Source organism: Syngnathoides biaculeatus, chromosome 9 (assembly GCF_019802595.1).
Source record: "Syngnathoides biaculeatus isolate LvHL_M chromosome 9, ASM1980259v1, whole genome shotgun sequence".
In the NCBI taxonomy this organism is placed as follows: Eukaryota; Metazoa; Chordata; class Actinopteri; order Syngnathiformes; family Syngnathidae; genus Syngnathoides; species Syngnathoides biaculeatus.
In genome coordinates this window covers 26,281,446-26,299,871 of record NC_084648.1, presented here as the reverse complement: position 1 = coordinate 26,299,871, position 18,426 = coordinate 26,281,446, and the positions used below count along the sequence as shown (strand labels likewise).

General features: G+C 43.6%; 1 protein-coding gene across 12 annotated transcripts in view; it reads left to right on the top strand.

Moving 5' to 3' along the window:
- The window catches only part of sh3pxd2aa (SH3 and PX domains 2Aa), a 169,641-nt gene that overhangs the window by 99,865 nt on the left and 51,350 nt on the right, over positions 1-18,426 (top strand). For 6 of the 12 annotated variants that reach the window (XM_061829127.1, XM_061829122.1, XM_061829124.1 and 3 more), the window contains one exon: positions 4,428-4,472. The exons of 3 other annotated variants lie outside the window; for them this stretch is intronic. In XM_061829127.1, coding sequence (XP_061685111.1) covers positions 4,428-4,472 — 45 coding nt within the window. Of the gene's footprint in view, positions 1-4,427; positions 4,473-14,860; positions 15,099-15,133; positions 15,308-18,426 lie in introns of those variants that run through there. 3 more of the 12 variants (XM_061829133.1, XM_061829132.1, XM_061829134.1) reach the window with 3 other exon arrangements.

Sequence of the window (18,426 nt, the reverse complement as noted above, 5' to 3'; positions counted from 1 at the left end):
CCCTTCATAAGTTTGAAAGAGACCCGGTTTGTTGTGAAAAATGGATTGCACGGGTGCAGAGGACGAGAGCTTCGTGGGTTCCAAATCACAGGTAGGTGTGTATTCAGCTACTAAAAAAAATAATAGTTTGGGGTGGACCACGTAATCGGTCTCTCGTAACGTAACAAAAGATCCGCCTATGAAATATGTCGATGTGCGCGTCGGACGGCGTCTGGCTGCTGCGCAGACGGCGGTGAATCTGAAGAACCCTGCCAACAATGTCTCACTCAGCCTTGTGCGTGCAGTAATGCACCCCGGCTCGATAGTGTTCATCGCATACTGCGGTGGCTGTGAACAACCCTCTAAAAGCAGCACGCCTCGGCTCCATTATATGCCACTGCGGCGCCGAAAATCACCCACACCGGCGGTCACAGCTTCTGCGAAGGCTGCGCGTCGGGCTTTGCGGACGGGTGCGGCTCTGAAGAACCCAGCCGAGAATGCGTCACTCAGCGGCGTGCGCGCAGTAAAGTGCGATGAGTCGCGATGGCTCATCTCTGCCATGGACGTGGATTGGACGGGGATGCGGTTTGGCCGTGATTGCATACCATCTGAATATGGCTCGAAACAATAGTGTAATATTGCCCTTAGGGCTCGAAACAATAGTGTAATATTGCCCCGGTAACTTCACTCGGTTGTGGGGTGTTGTCCTTTTCGAAAAGACCTTCTGTGTCAGAAGGGACGTGTTCATCTCCCATAGTTAGGGTGCACCACGTGTTTTCATTGGCAAATGTCCAGGTGACGTCACTTACAGAGGATGCAGCCAATATGGCGACCACTTGGATATCGTAGAATGACACTTCTGCAGCTTTGCGCATGGATGACGCGCTCTCCGCTCACATTTATTTTTTCACATTTATTTTTTCGTATGGACATTGAAGTCGGTCGGTTTCTTTCGGCTTGTCCCTTTCGGGGTCGCCAGGGTAGGTGTGTATTCTTCTCAGATGGACGCACATATATGTTTGGCACAATTTTTACGCCGGATGCCCTTCCTGACGCAACCCTTCTCAGGGAGTGGAGGACCCCAGTGGGATACAAACCCACAACCCCTGGTTTACTAAACCAGTGCTCTAACAATATCTATTTTAAAATGTTTATAGGGATGACACTTGGGCTTTAAGCTTGTACAGAGTGCTTTTACCCGTTCGTGATTCTCGTTTTAGACCGGTGCAATGTAAATTGTGCAAAGGGAGCAGTTTACAGTGATGAATCATGCGGTCTACAAAATATTAAAAAAATAATATAAAATTTATATATATACCCATTACTAATACTAATACTGTTTGGACCAGCAGGATGTGAGTGAGTGACTTAACATGGTACAAGGCAGAAAATAGTAGGTCCGCGAATCAAGAATTTAATGACTTAATTGCCAGAGGGAAAAAAGTGTTCGAATGCCTGTTACTTTTGACTTTCATTGATCTGTAGTGCTTTTCTGATGGAAGGAGCTGGAAGAGCTGGTGGCCAGGATGTGGAGGATCCTTTGCTGGGCTTTTTTGAGGATAAAGTTGATGTTCGTCCCCCACTTAAGGTCCTCTGAGACTGTAATTCCCAAGAACTGGAAGGTCTCGATGGTTGACACAAGACAGTTGGACAGCATCAGGGGCAGTTGTGGTGATGGATTTCTGCGAAAGTCCACAATCTTGTCCACAATCATTAGAGTGTTCAACACCTGGTTGTGTTGACCACACCAAAGCTCCAGTCTTGCCACTTCCTGTCGATATGCAGACTCGTCGCTGTCCTTGATGAGGTCGATGACCGTGGTGTCATCTGCGAACTTCAGGAGTTTGACAGTCAAATGCCACGAGGCGCAGAACCCTACTTGGAAAGTCAATAATCAAGCTACATTTTGTCATGCATTTTTCATGGATGGCTTGAAAACAAAGATGTAAAGGAGATGAAGATACATCCATGCATTTTGTTGTACAGTTTAACTTGTTTGAGTTCGCAGGAAAGCTGGAGACTGCCCATACTGATAGAGGATTTGTGGTAGAGTACGTGTACAATTAAATGCTTGTCTATCTCTGTATGTGCTCTGTGACAAGGTTTGGGCATCATTTTAATTTGACTCAGTCCGCTTTCGATTCTGCTTCCTTCGTTCGATTCCGGCTCCAAAACGATTCTCAAGTTTGATTGTTTTACAGTGCTGGGTCAAAAAAGTCACTCAGGTTTAAATAAAAGGTGTCCAAATTATGAACATACATTTTCTTAGGAGCCCACAGCGTTGACTAAAATGAACATCTGACTCGAGGTTCTTTATAACCAGTATCAATGACAAACCTATGAACTTTAGACAATGTATGTGGAACCAACCCAGTTGAATTAATATTCGTTAATCAATGTTTCAGCTCAAATTTCAATCTAGCGTTGTTAAAATAACTACTGTATTTTAAAAATGAACTCAAATAGAAAATCTATTTTAACAATGCAATATAGCTGTCTCTTTATTATGTTTCATCATGCCCAATGTTATATACGTATCTGCAAATTTTAACTTGCCTTCTTCCATCCATCTATCCATTTTATTAGCTGCTTATCCTCACTTGGGTCACGGGAGTGCTGGAGCCAATCCCAACTATCATTGGAGGAGGCAGGATACACCCTGAACTGGTTGCTAGGCAATCGCAGGGCACATGGACACAGACAACAGTCTCACTCACAATCACACCGAGGGGCAATTTAGGGTGTCCAATTAATGTTGCATATTTTTGGGCTATGGGAAGAATCTGGAATCCCTGGACAAAACCCACTGTGAGGCCAACGCTTTACAGCTGCCCCACTGTGCCGCCAAATTCCCTTCTCATTTTGAGCTTTTAGCCTTTTATTTTCAAGGGTACCCAACAGAACTTAGCATTTTGGAAAACATTGAATTCACATACCACTGTTTTGTTATTTTTTAATTCATTGATTTTTAAATGGATGGAACCAAATGCTAAGAACTCTGATTCCTTTCACTACCCTCTTATGAGCCACAAGGTTAATTTTTGCAGAAATGGCATAGCATTCATGTAAAGTTCTTAAAATATGATATTACATTCAACATCACATCAAATCCTGCCCCAGCCTGTGTGGAGTTTGCATGCTCTCCCCGTGCCTCCATGGGTTTTCTCTGGGCACTCCGATTTCCTCCCACATCCCCAAAACATGCAACATTAATTTGACACTCTAAATTGCCCCAAGGTGTGATTATGAGTGTGACTGTTGTCTGTCTCCATGTGCCCTGTGATTGGCTGGCAACCAATTCAAAGTGTATCCCACTTCCTGCCTGTTGATAGCTGGGATAGGCTCCAGCGCTCCCATGACCCTTGTGAGGATAAGTGGCTCAGAAAATGGATGGATGCATGGATGGATGGATGGATTAAAAAAAGAGTGAAAAATTGAAGGGAGTTAATACTTTCTGTACCCACGTTCCCACAAAAAGTGGAACACAGATGTGCCTGTGCCATGCTCTGTTCCATTTCATAATGTCATTACATTGTACAAAAGTATCTTTATATTGATGACATTGCATTCGTGAAGAATCACTAGGTATAATCTGCATACGTCTTAATCAGTAGTTGTTTTTTTTTTGGCCACATGTGTGAATACAATTTATCTTTGTAGTGATGAGAATTTGATTTGCTGGCAAATACATCATATTAAACGTACCTTAAACTTAGTTTTATTGAAAGATGTTGGAAGTACTGTATTTGTACAGTCTGTCAGTGAATGTTATGTACTGAGTGTAATTTATGTCATTTTGTGAGTTTCTTGCTTTTCCAGTTCTTGTGTATCACTTTTTATGGTCTTTCTTTTTGTTGGACCTGAAGCCACATTTTGAAATCACCCACTGGAAAAGCACAATGGCTCCAATAATAACATGACTGTTTTTATCTAAAAATTTAAAATCCACTTTTAGATATAGTGTACCTCATTGGTACTCCAAATCTTTGACAGCACATCATCTGTCATTGTTTTCTCTCAAGAACAGCATCTATGAAATTTCCTGTATTGGGCCTTTGTTATTTTCGAAAACTATAATAAGGCAATGAAGAATATGGTATAATTACTTTAGAAGTGGTTAACACCCATCACAGATATTCCATTAGGTCAAAGCAGAAGTAGAGAAGAAGTAAAGATGACTCAAATTCATGAGAAGAAACAATTTTGAGCCTAAGCAATGGATAAGAAATGGGAGGTTTTTATTTTGTAATGTACTGGGTCTTTTATATCATTATGTACAGTATACACTAAATTTTGTTGCACTGAGTTCATGGGTGTCTGAACCTATCCTCTTTATTACTGAATAGATATGATTAAGGTGTGCTTTACCATTCTGTGGCCGTCTTCTTTCTGTCAGACTGAATAATCTTTCCCTGCTTTTTTTTTTCCGTTCTCTTTTACATCTGCAGTATGGATGTACGGCATTACCGACAGCCAGAGGAAAGAGGCGTCAGGTAGCTTTGTGTGTATTTTTCAAATCAGTACGTTTACATCACACAAGATAGCATTCAATTCCTTGTCTGACTGAAATCACCAGATTTATTTATGTATTATTATTTGCGAAACTGAGTCGAATAGGTTTGAGATTTTTTTGTTTGGTTTTAGTTTAGCACATTATCTTGTCACTGTTGTAGGATTTGCCTTGAATGTCTAATACTATGACAGGTAATAGAGAAAATGATGAGGACATGTCTACAGATAAAGTTCGAATTCATGCAACAGCAGCTCGAGACTCGGGACTAGTATCTTAAAATACATGAATGGTAGAAAAACGGGTATTGGTGATCGAATTATTGTAGCTACAAAGACCTACTTGTTTTTATACGTTGTTCTGGGCCAACTTGAATAGCCCCACTGCTCAGCAATCTGAAAGTGGGGATACTTCCACATCAAAAAATTTAATTAACCATTGCACATTTGAGTTGGTCAAGGAGAAAAGTCTGATTAAAACAAAGAGTTCAAACATGGAGGTACCTCCACTAATGTACGCATGTGAACGTACTGACTGTTGAACGCATGCTCAACTGTGTTTATGTGCGTGTGCCCTGTTGGCTGCATTCCACTTTGTTTTCGCACTTCAGCCTGCTTTACACATTGATTTTCATGCACTGTCATCAGCCTCTTGATTCACCCATCTGGTCAAATGAAACCTGCCGATAATTAATTTTCCAAAGGGGCCCCACGAGAAACCGTAATGGTCATCATAAGACCTTGTCACCATGTCAACTACCCCAAGTGTATTCCATAAAAATTTTAAGTACGGAAGTACTTTAAGCATTGAATTCTCGAGCATTGAATTAAAACTAGGAAATAATTACATTTTTAAACCAAATTATAAGCCATCATACAAATTGCTTACAATTTAATCAATTTTTGTAAAGCTCATGTGTACAATGTGCGTAATTTCTCGACTTCTAAAAAAACCAACCAAATTCACTTTAGCTATTCATAGTTTGAATTTCGAAATCAGAATAAAGACACACAGGTACGCAGGTACCTGTGTGTCTTTGATGGTCATCCATGATGAACATGATGATGAGAGAGACTCTAGATAGATGCAATAAAGTTGTAGCAACAATATTATTGACACTGATATATAGTATTACAATTTTGATTGACAATACACATACGGTCTATGAAGCTGTATTATCTCTCTGGCCCTCTTCCCTCCACCGTGCAGGAAATAAGAATGTTGCTAACTTGAGAACCACTATATGCATTGTCGCTAGATTCTTTTTTTGAAAATAGTTGCTAACAATGTCAGAAAAGTCACTAAGTATAGATAAAATAAGATTAATTTAATAATAAGAAGAAGAAGAGCAATGCACAGCGCCGACAACTTTGTTGGGACTTTTAATTTTGGGACTATGACAGTAAAAGCTCAGGAGTTGGTAAACATAATTATTAGGAGAAAGGTTGATATATTGCGCATCCAAGAGAGCAGGTGTAAAGCTAGTAAGGCTATAACTTTAGGGGTTCATGGACAAGATGGGAAGAGTAATGGAGTAGAGGTTATTTTAATGGAAAAGTTGGATAAGAATGTCTTGGAAGTGATAAGAGTGATGATGCTGAAATTTGAAATTGGGAGTGTTCTGTATAATGTGATTAGCAGCTATGCCCCACAGGTAGGATGTGACCTAGAGGTGAAAGAGAAATTCTGGAGGGAACTAGATGAAGTAGTTCTGAGCATCCCAGGAGGGAAATAAAGATGGAGGTGCCAGGCAAAGGAGCAAGAGGAAAACCAAAGAGAATGTTGATGGATGTTGTGAGGGAAGACCTGAGGGGCTGTTGGTTGGCCTCACAGCTCTGAGGATCTGGGTTCAATCCCGGCCCCGCCTGTGTGGAGTTTGCATGTTCTCCACATGCTTGCGTGGGTTTTCTCCGGGAACTTTGGTTTCCTCCCACATCCCAAAAACATGCAACATTAATTGGACACTCTAAATTGCCCCTATGTGTGACTGTGAGTGTGGCTGTTGTCTGTCTCCATGTGCCCTGTGATTGGCTGGCAACCAGTTCAGGGTGTACCCCGCCTCCTGCCCGTTGAAAGCTGGGATAGGCTCCAGCATTTCTGTGACCCTTGTGAGGATAAGCGGCAAAGAAATTGGATGGATGGAGATATATATATATAGAGAGAGAGAAAGAGAGAGAGAGAGAGAGAGAGAGAGAGAGAGAGAGAGAGAGAGAGAGAGAGAGAGAGAGGACTTCGAACATAATTTGTTCTTGTGAAGTGTTCAAAGTGATTTGTTCAACCTCCGAAAGATTTTTTTCCATAGGACATGATGTGAGAATTTAATCCATTCCCAACCTCCAAATAGTAAATTTCTATTTTAATCCCCATTTATGTGAAGATGTAGATCTTGTATTTGGCATCAGAGGGACTCAAGATGGAATGGCAAAGTAATCCTCCACGATTTGACTGCATAATTCTCCAGTAGCTTCTCCATTTCTTTTATCTGTGGTCTTTGCTTTGTAATTCTAGTCACTAGCTCCGTTTTATTACATTTTTATTCTTTAGGATATTCAAAATAGTTGAATTTTCCGTACGATTCTTGTTAACAAGAGCCATAACAAACATGGACCCCATTTTCTTCGTGATGATTGCTTTCCTTAAATGCACTGTGTTTTGCTCAACGCACCACCCTCACAACCCCATTCTGGTGGCCATCCAGGCCACCAAACGCGAGGCGTCCGGGTGGACAGGTCAGGAGGACGACCCGGACGGCAAGCACCAGGATCCCCACGGGGCGATTTGGGTGGACGACCTCGGTGAGGAACCAAACAGCGAAGCAGGAACCAGACCAAGGCATGCAACTGCTCCGGACGAGGACCTCCCACGCCGTGGTTGCGAGATGACCAGGGATTGGTCGCCACCGAGGCTTGGTCAAGTGGCAGCTGTGGACTGGTCACGAACGAGGCCAGGTCATGAAGGGGCTGGGAGCCATCAGGAGTGAAGAGGATGACGGAGAGAAGGACCAAAGCCATGACCGCCACAATCACCATCACAGCCATCCCGAAGTCTCTCCAGCTCCGGGGTGGCTCATCAAAACTCCCCAGCTCCTGTCGCCATCGAGACAGGGGCGTGGGACGGCCGCGGGCCGGTCGCCACTGGTACTCCTGGACAGGAACGTGAGGCTGCTGGGGAACCGTCGCCACCTCCTGGACTGTAACGTGAGGTGGCGGTGGCATCACCACCTCCTCCTGGCCAGCAACGTGAGGGGCCATCGCCACCTCCTCCTGGATGGAACGTGAGAAGGCGGCGGCGCCATCGCCACCTCCTCGTGGACAGCAACGTGAGGCGGCTGGGGAACCGTCGCCATCTCCTCCTGGCCGGGAACGTATGGGCGTGCCCGTCGCCGTCGGAGCAGGAACGGGAGGGCAACCGCGGACCGGTCCCTGACAAAGCAGAAGCTTGGCGCGGCCGCGGACCGGTCGCCACCGGTACTCCTGGACACGGACGACACGGCTGTGGAGACGTTGCCACCTCCTGGACAGCAACGTTAGGCGGAGGCGGGTCGGTCTCCACTGCCACGTGAGATCTGCTCGGCAGCGGATCAGTGGCCACCGCCGTGTGAGCATAAGTCAGTAACGGGTCCGCCGAAACTGCAACGTCGGCATGTCTCGGCAGTGGATTCGTTGCGACAGCGACATGAGGTTTGCTTGGTAGCAGATCCGTTGCCACTGCCGTGTGAGCACAAGACAGTCACGATTCCGTCGAAACTGCAACGTGGGCGTGGCGAGGTGTAGGATCCGTTCCCACTCCAATGTGTGCTTTGCTTGGTAGCGGATCAGTTGCCACTGCCGCGTGAGCATAAGTCAGTAACGAGTCTGTCGGAGAATCAAAGTAGTCAGGCTGACGGGATTGGTCGGAGGACAGGCGGAGGTCGGTGCACACGGGAATACAATCAGAGATACGGGAGCACTGGAATGGGGCATGAACCGCAACAATCTGGCACCGGACCAGTCGTCCCCATGGTCCTATATACACCGGGGCCCATCAGCCAGCATGAGGTGCAGGTGTGTGCCTCACAATCAGCGCAACCGCGCGTTCATCCGCGCAGCCAAGGCTGAACCGGCAGGGTCATGACGCAGACCTTATTATTATTGTTATTACATTAAATGGCTTGCCAGCGCCCACTGTACAAATTTTGTATTTTCTGTGATAAATTCACACAGGCTGGCTTTGTTGAGATTTTCTATGCTAACATTAAATACAGCCGCGAAGCAAACACTGAAATAAGAGATTGGTGCTCCAGTACTTTTTTCATTCAAGTCTTGCTGGAACCACATTTGTGACAAGTGAGAGCGGCCCACTATGAAAGGCAAATGAATAAGTAGGTCTACAAAGAAACTATAATCCACCACCACACACAGGACAGGGCAAAAACCAAAAATGTATTGTTGGTATCGCATTTATCATATCAACATATAGTATATTAAATATTTTATACCAGCATTGTTTGTTCGCACAAGTGTTTTTAATCATAGTTTTATCTATGATGACTTTGAGTAATATTTGTACAGTTCAGAATATTATAAGTCATTTTGTATTACATGTGCGCCAATACAAATTCATACACACAGAGAACATATTTACATCAGTACACATCCAGCAATCTATCCATTTTCTGCTTATCCTCACTAGGGTTACAGGCAAGCTGGAGGCTGGCCCAGTTGACTCTCAGCAAGAAACAGGGTACACCCTGAACTTGTCGCCACCCAATCACAAGGCGCATACAGGCAAAAAAATAAATAAAAAATAAACTTTTGCAGTCACATTCACACCTCTGTGATATGGGAGTAAACCAGAGTACTGAACCCAGATAAATCCCATTTGAACCTGTGTCCTCAAAACTGTGAGGCAGATGTGGTAACCATCAATCCTGTGCCACACAACACGCACAGACCCTTTCCAAAAAAATGGAATATAATGGCAATGGCTCCAGCATTCCCGTGACTTTTGTGGAGATAATCAGCTCAGAAAATGGATGGATGGAAAAGTTTATTTCCATAAAAGTTAAACTTTCATACATTATAGATTCAGGGCTCAGAGTTTAAACAATTTGAAGTATTGTACTCGTGTTGTGTAGTAAGTTTTTTGTTAATTTTTTACATTATTTGGGTTTCCAGCTCATAAAACCCACCAAAATAATTTGAATACTGTGGGGAAATCAGCCCAAATTTTGCAGGCCATAAATGATTTCAACTGAGTGGCACATGAATCGTCTGCTAAAGGCAAAAATCCTGCACAGGTTTCCCCGGGTATCATTCAATGGCTATAGTTTGCTTCGAAAGGGTTCAGTATGGGGAAGACTGCTGACTTGACAACTGGCCAGAAGACATTCATCAATACCCTTCATAGGATGGGTCGGTTACAAAACTTCATGTTGTTGTTGTAGCCAGGCAATCGCATTGATCATTTGCCTTCTAGTTCCAGAATTGCAGCCACTTCCTTTGGGCATTTCCGCAGGTCCATTATGGTCAGCGTAGTGGGACCCACTGCGCAGTTGAAGATGTGCCGTGTATCGTGAGCCTCCTGTCTGCATTTTGGGCAGAGGTTGATGATAGTATTGTCGATACGAGCCATATAATCATTGAGCATGCGGGTTCGTCCAGAGCGGAGTTGTGACACTTTGGATCTTGTGGCCCGTGGAAGATCTTTTTCGGTTTTGTCCACCTTGGGGGTTGGGTAGGCACCAAAGATGACGACCGGTTTGTAGCCATCCACCATGTCTTCTACCGCTAGTTCGATGGAGCCTACGTAGCCCATTTCGGTAGGCAGGCTTGTTCGTCAAACACCATGTCGGTGGAGATGTCTTCGTCGATGTCTTGACGGTATTTGAGGACGTCATAGTGAAGTAGGTGTGGTTGAGGTGGTTCCTTTGACACCTGATGGCACGGGTGCGCGGGTAGTTGGCAGCGTAGTAGATACTGCTAGGTAAGTTCTGTTGCTTCACCGGTAGGATTTTGGTCTCACGATGCAGGTGGTCCTCGTTAGCCATGGACAGGCAGCTGGTGGTGACTCGGAGGGCGGCGTTCTGCTGAGTCTGGAGCTTCTACCGGTGTGATGGCTAGAGCGAGGGAGACCACACTGTGGCGCCGTAGTTGAGGATAGAACTTCCGATGGCTTTCTACGTCACAGTGAGCGTCTCGGCACTCGGGCCCCAGTTTGAGCCGGAGATGGCTTTGAGTCCGTTGGTTCATTGGTTGATACGCTTGGCCGTGTACTCAGCATGAGAAACGAAGGTGAGCATGGTATCCAGTACAACACCCAGGATTTTTAGGCGGTTGACAGTTGGGATCGGCAGGTTATTGATTTTGATCGGTAGGTTCGTCCGAAATTCGCCCAAGAACATGGTGACAGACGACGTTCACGTTCGACCAGGAATTGATCTACAGTGTCAAGGTAGTTCACACGATCACAGGCATCGATTAACATTGCCGCGTGGGGATTTTTGACATATATAGATTGAACAGGAGTGGGGATAGAACACCACCATGAAGCACACCCATTCGTATCTGCTGGGAGTGTGAGCGACATTTTCTGAACTCCACGAAAGACGACTGGTCGCGTAGGTATGATGACAACCATCTCTTGATATGGTTTGGTAGCGTGGTGCTGAGGTCGTTGGTGAGTTGGGCGATGTTGATGACGTCAAATGCCTTGGATAGGTCAAGGACCACCAGCACCGTTCTTTTATACAGTTTCTTGCAGTTGAAGCCGTTGATGATAGTTATTATTATAGTTATTTCATGGACCGCAGTGATGGTGCTGCCCTGTTTCCTGAATCAATGTTGATGATTGGCCAATGAGATATGTTCCACCAATTTAGCCAGGAGAAGGGATTCCGGTAGTTATGCTACCGGGGATAGTAGCATTATCAGGGGGTATGACATGCCTTGGTCTGGCGGCTTGCCGAGTTTCGGTAGAGCTACTATTCGCCCTCTTTTCCAAATGGCTGGGATCACATTTGATTAATAGATTGTACATGTCGATAAGGTAAGCGCAGGCAATCGACCCTCGGTGTTTGAGCTCCATGTTTGATATTTGGTCAGGGCTGAGCGCTTTGGAGGCCTTCAGATTGCCTATGGCGGTGGCGCCTTATTTGGGTGTGAACGACGGCGGTTCAGCAAAGCATGGGAGGTTTAGTGCAAGATGTTCGACTTTGCGTCGGGACGGTTCCGGCGCACTGAGCCCATCATCGAGAGAACCGACAAAACTTCCTAGCTAAGGAGGCTGGCTGTTCACAGAGTGTTGTGTCCAAGCATATCAGTGGAAGGACTAGTGGAAGGACAAAATTTAGTAGGAAAAGATGCACCAGCAAACGAGATGACCGTGGGGCTCAGCGGATTATTAAGCACAAATTGAAGAATCCAGAAGAGATCCAAAAAGAGTAGAATAAGGCAGGATTCACAGTTTCAGAAACCACCACATTAGATGGGTTGAGGAAAGACAATCTAGGCTCCTATAACTCCACAATGCTAAGGCAAAGAGATTCCCTACCAAGTACTGAAGATTGAAATATTGTTTGGAAACTACAACATTTTGACCCTAGACCTTAGTGAATAATTAATGGGGGTTTTTTTTCTACAAAAATTGAGTAGTAAATGATTTCATCAGAGTATCTGGGATGACGCGCTGGAGCCACCCCTATCAGGACAAGCCAAAAGAAAGTAGATTCTTTTTTTTTATTCCTAATTAGGTGTTTTTAATGGGCTGGAGTCCCAAATTATGTAAAAGTAAACAACTCTACTAAATATTATTGGTTTTCTCAGGTGTTCAAATACTTATTTGTAGCTGTATCACACATAAATCGTTAAAAAAAATCATACATTGTCATTTTTGGATTTTTCTTTTTAGATCATCACTCTCACAGTGGACATGCAAATGCATGAAAATTTCAGACCCCTCCGTGATTTCTAAGTGGGAGAACTTGCAATATAGCATGGTGTTCAAATACTTATTTTCTTCATTGTATTGTATTGGCCATGAGTTCCAAGACTACATTATATATATTTTTTTAATTAATTTAGCTTTGATAAACAAGCTTTTTACCTGATACTGTTGTAATGGCATTCTATAAATAAAACTGTCTCCAAATGATTGTATATTTAGCTAAGCAAATTTATTTAAATATTGCATTCCATACACAAGGTAACTAAATGTGCTTTGTGATTAAAGTAATTAAAAGCAACTTAGCGGCATCACATTGACTCAATCATCACAATATAGAGAAAATATAAGCATTGTGGCGGCATGGTGCTGCAGGTATAAAGCGTTGGCTTCACAGTTCCGAGGAACGGGGTTCAAATCCCAATCCCACCTATGTTGAGTTTGCATGTTCTCCCCATGCCTCCGTGGGTTTTCTCCGGGCACTCCGGTTTCTTCCCATATCACAAAAAGATGAATTAACTGGAGACTCTAAATTGCCTCTATGTGTGATTGTGAGTGCGACTGTTGTCTGTCTCCATGTGCCCTGCGATTGCCTGGCAACAAGTTCAGGGTGTACCCCGCCTCATGCCCGATGACAGCTGGGATAGGCGTCAGCACTCCCTTGACCCATGTGAGAATAAGCGGCTCAGAAAATGGGTGGATGGATATAAGCATTGTGAGTTGTTCTGGTGCCAACAGTTTCTTTTGGGAGAGAAACAAATGTTACTGAGAAAACCAAAATGTTCCTGACAAAGGATCAAGAAAGTTAATCAGGTATTGATGGGGATTGGCATCACATATGTTGGGCACATACAGATTTTGGGCACATACAAACGGGTCATCATTAACAGTATAATTTCTCATCACCAAAGGTGGATTGAGTAGCCATATATTGTCCTCAAGTAAGAGAAATGCTACTTTTACTTTTCATGCTCACAGTCATACAATTTAGAATCTTGAATTAATCTGCGCTGCATGTTTTGGAGATGTGGAAGAAAACTGAATGCCTGGAGAAAACCCATCAAGTACAGGGAGAACATGCAAACTCCATACAGGTGAGGCCGGATTTGAACGAGGATCCCTAGAACTGTGAGGCACATGTACTAACCAATTTTCAGTGGTTTAATTGTTCATATCAAAATGCCTTGTCATAAATCGTCAGTGCAGTAAAGATTGACTCACTGAAGGACTTTAACCACTTATCTTAAATGATATTAACAATGAAAGCGAGAACTTTCAACTTCATTTGGAGTCCAGACTGTGAGCTGGTTTCCCCCACTGCACGCCGGATGTCACATAAGTGCTTCTTCCCCCATCTATCACCCACAGCTTTGCTAGTTAAACATTTGCGTAATCTTGTCACCACTTTCTCGCTCTTTGCATCAAAATTACGATAGTGGGAGGAATGGTGTCTTGTGTGTGCGTGCGCGTGTGTAGGTGTCCGCGTGCGAGTGTGCACACGCACACGCAACCCCAAAATCTCCCCTTCACATTTATGTACAGCCACGTAAACACATGCACACACATACTTGCCTTCATCGACCACAATCGGCATCTACCGTGCATCTTTCCATCACTTAAGAGTCTTTACTGATAATAGTGTGCTTGTTTATGTTTAGGTACTTATTGTACTGTGTTGTCATGTCAGGTCTGCACTAAGTTGATGATTTAATGCGGCTTCAACGACAGTTAATTGGTTCATGCTGATGACATCATTCTGATACTTGTGTCGCGTACATTTACCATGTAATGTGTAGGGTTAATGCTTTTTTTGCACTGTGGAGAAGTGATTCATGCCATTTGGCAGCTGCTTGAAAGTAACTACATTTTTTTTCTTTGTTACTTTTGAAATCAAGTAATCAGTAGATTAAGTTATTTTTTTCAAGGTAATTGTGATAACACAGGGTGATGGTGTGAAAGAACTTCAGATTGCTGACAGGATGAGTTGTGAGCTAGACTGCCCTGTCGAACATTAATGACCCACACTACAAATGCTCTTCTGGATAAATGGAGGAAAAAAAATCCACACGCTTTCACATATCTAGAAAGTCTTTCTGGAAGAATGCAAGCCGTTGACATCCAGTGTCAATTAATTATAATTGCATCCCAATACTTGTATACGAAAAAAAAAATGCACAACACACTGACACAGCACAATGAACATTATCATTCACAATACAAATACATTTCAGTTAGTCAAATGTCTTGAATGAAACCACCAGGCATCACAAAATATGGTGTGAATTTTATTTCAATTTCATCCCTCCTTATCGGCAGAGGTAGTGCTTCAAGCACTGGATCCCACAAGCTCATGCCCAGGTCAAGAGTTGAATAATAACAAAGTCACGTGACCCCCCCCATGGTGCCGCCCCTGATCATATATATAAGCACGAGGCAATGGAAGGTAAGTCCATTTATTCTCGCAGGTTGGTCGAATATACTGCTGGCTTGATGTGTTTGCTGCCTCAGTCCTCAAGTCGTTCACTCCCTGCTGGTTACTGTTTCCGCCTTCTGACTTTTAGATTGTTTATATCAAGGTTGGAATAGTGAACCTGTCTCACCCCTCAGTGGCTGCGGAAGTCTATTCGAAGTGGAGTCAACCTGGATTGCTAATGAGGTTTTATGTCTGATTTCTCTTGTAACAATTTAGGTAGGCGGTTTTTTATTCTTATTTATTCATACAACATAAATTTCAGTTCAGCAGTGCGTGGATTCTCTTTAAAGTAGAGACACACTAATCATTACTTTGTTCCATCGTACTTCAAAGCTATAACTGTCTCGGTGGGGCAGCTTGTGTTGATGTTTTTCGCTGTTTGGCAAAGCTAAAGATCGCTTTCAGTGTCATAACTTGCTTGACAGGTTAGATTTTTTTATTATTCAGATATTCATATATTCAGTTTTCAACTCAATGAGGTCTCCTGCTAATTCGATCACGAGCAGTATTTTCAGCTCATCTGGTCGATGGCAGTGGAAGTGGCGAATCAGTACTGGAGTTCCCTTACTTTAACCAGATCCCACAGTTCCTCATGGCCAACCATTCCTCATTGCCGCCGTGATTATGTTGTTTCATGCCTCTTACCAGCACTGTGAAGATCCTTCAGAGGTGCAGTCACTGGCTTTGGATAATGACTCCCATACCTCCACCTCCTCTTAGGGCTGAGCATGACAATGTAGCAACTTCTTTATGGGTGGCTTGCTCTTGTGCATTTGGAGTCACCCATATCCACAGCGGAGTCCACAGGCTCTTAAGACCTTTTAGCATAGATCATTTTTATATATTAATGACCTACAGGCATGCTGGCAGTACATTAAAGCAGTCTCAGACTGACCTCTGATGGTCAGCTTCTCATATTTGTGCAAATTTGGTATGGACTGCATGTCAGTGGAACCAACCATGGCTTCCCTGACCGTGGCGCCTGATGAGGCTCTATCCCCTACTTCCAAGTGTTTAACGCCATAATGCTGTTAGAAGGATGATGTGCTGTGCAGGGCATATGACTGGAAATTCCCCATCACACATATTATTGAACTTTCCATTTCTGTCAGATGCTTCCTCTGCTAACATTCCAACAAAATGTCTAGTTGACACCAGTCTTTAGGACATTTGCTTTCATATCATGGTAAATTTTCTGAGTGCCGTCCACACTGATGCAAATGCAGGTCTTGTTGGCTCAATCACCTTTGACTGGAGGTCATTCAGGGTAATGCCTGTGCTTCCTGGGAAACTTATTAGTGTGGCAGCAATTCAACCATTGCAGCACATTTCCCAGGCCTCAAAGAGTACACTGCATTTGGCAGACCTACGCTGCCACTGGCCACCCAACCCACTCATCATCATTGGGCCCATTCACAGCTTCAAAGTGAGCCTGTTATATGGCATGGCCCTTTCCACGAACAGACGCTCAGGACTCACTTACCCTAACCCTCAATTGGTGCACCTGGGTCAGCAGTCCTCCAGTTTCATAATGCTTGTTTAGAGATATGGCTGTGTTCTTTGGATTTCTTTACTCTGTACACATAGACCAGCTATTCCATGTTTTTTTTTCTTTGCCCAGGGATGAAAGACAGAATCTCAACCCTATAGACTGTTATCGACTGACGTCACACACCTTCTGATATAGAACGCAGGCGCCATCTTGGATTGGTGAATTCACCTAAATACACGTAGCTCAGTAGGAATAATTTCAGAAAGGCGTATGAATGAGGGCGCACTGCTATCTGTTGCTCAAACGGGCACCGTAAAGTGCCTTTCTTTCGTCTGCCAACTGTGATCAAGAACCATTGCGTGAAAACGGAGCAGTTATCAACCAAATGGCGGCTGTCTTGTACTAGCAGAGCCGAACTATCAGCCAAGCACAATACTTGTGTATGAATGCAATGCTTGTCTCCAAAATCTGTATATTCTGCTTTATTATAATAAGTTTGCAAAAACGAGTTACTGCAGCGTGAGTTGTTTCATGAGTTGAGTTAAAAATGTAGCCGTGCAAGTGGAGAAAAAGGTGCGGGCTCCACTTTGGACTCGTCCCAGTCGAACCTCTCTCTCTCCCACTCGGTAACAAAAATGAAAATAATAATCTACACCTCTTTCGTTGGTATAATCAACATAATTTAACACAACACTGACAATAATCACGCGGTACATATTTAAATTGCATTGTGCAGTAAACTAATCTTAGCAGTGTGGAGACACAGGTTGCTTACAATGGATACCGCCGCACGACGAACCCAGCCATCGGTGAATTGGTTGTAGGCCTCCAGACCTTTGTAATGCTTTAGTTGGTCCACGGTATAAGCGCTTGTCAAGAATAGGAGATAGTAGACGACGCCCACAATTATGTACTCCATTTGTGTTTCTCCAAGGCATATGGGTCGATATTGTCGATCAAAGCACACTTCTCGTTATAACGGTTTCTTGAAACAATATCTAATGAGCACCGATAACTTTCCAAAGTTTTTTTAGCCATCATGCGTCACTTTTTACAGTCATATGAACATTTGTGTAACTCCGGTCTATATGCAAAGTCATTACAGTGAACAGCCCATCAGGAGAGTGAACCTATCTAACACGGCCAGGTGCCTCGGATGTAGTCACGTGGTCGAAAACAGTCTATAAGGAATGATTTTGATGGCCCAAAGCCCTCATTGGTATTCTTTAACCTTAGAAAGAGAGAGAGAGAGAGAGAGAGAGAGAGAGAGAGAGAGAGAGAGTTGTTGCCAGCCATTCGAATGGCATATACAGGTTAATAAAGATCATATTAAAGGAAAATAAGAAGTACCCTTCTAGTCTTTCATGACAAAGAAGCATTTTGGATAAACTGTGGTACTTGCCAGGAAGCCATATACACCGACGTGTACTGCCCTGAATACAAAAACTATTAAAATTCCGCTGAACTGATCAGTGACTCTGTATCTAACTGACTTGGATGAAAAATATGCAAAATATCACTGCATGAGTTGCATGGTTTTAATTTGTGAAATATTGTGATATTTTGGACACGCTGAAAACAAGCATGGCTTCTTTCTAACAAAACTTTGATCACTACAACAGACCCACTAATATTGTCACAAAAAAAACAAAAGACCAGAGCTACAGTAAATGATTTTGATGTTGCCGTTTGATCTTCTGAAATTTGGATTCTCATTTCCATGCTGTAATGGTTTACAAGCATCATATGTACACTCGAAGTGAAAAGGTTGAACATCAGAGAGAAGGAAAGAAAATTCTAAAACTGAAGCACTTCTTTTGTTTCACATATACTCAGACCCACCCTCTTTCCCTGTCCTTCTCCGACAGTCCTCTCATGTGTTTTTGTTTAAGGCCAGCATCGTAGACAACTGTGATTGGTGTGTTCCCCCCAGTCTGGGACTGGCTTTTGACAGCAGAAGAGGGGAGGCCTTTCCCCTCAGCCACATTTTCCATTCACTTCTCAGCATTCCCCTCAGACTGTTTTTGCGGCTTCCCTTTCTATTTTTTTTGT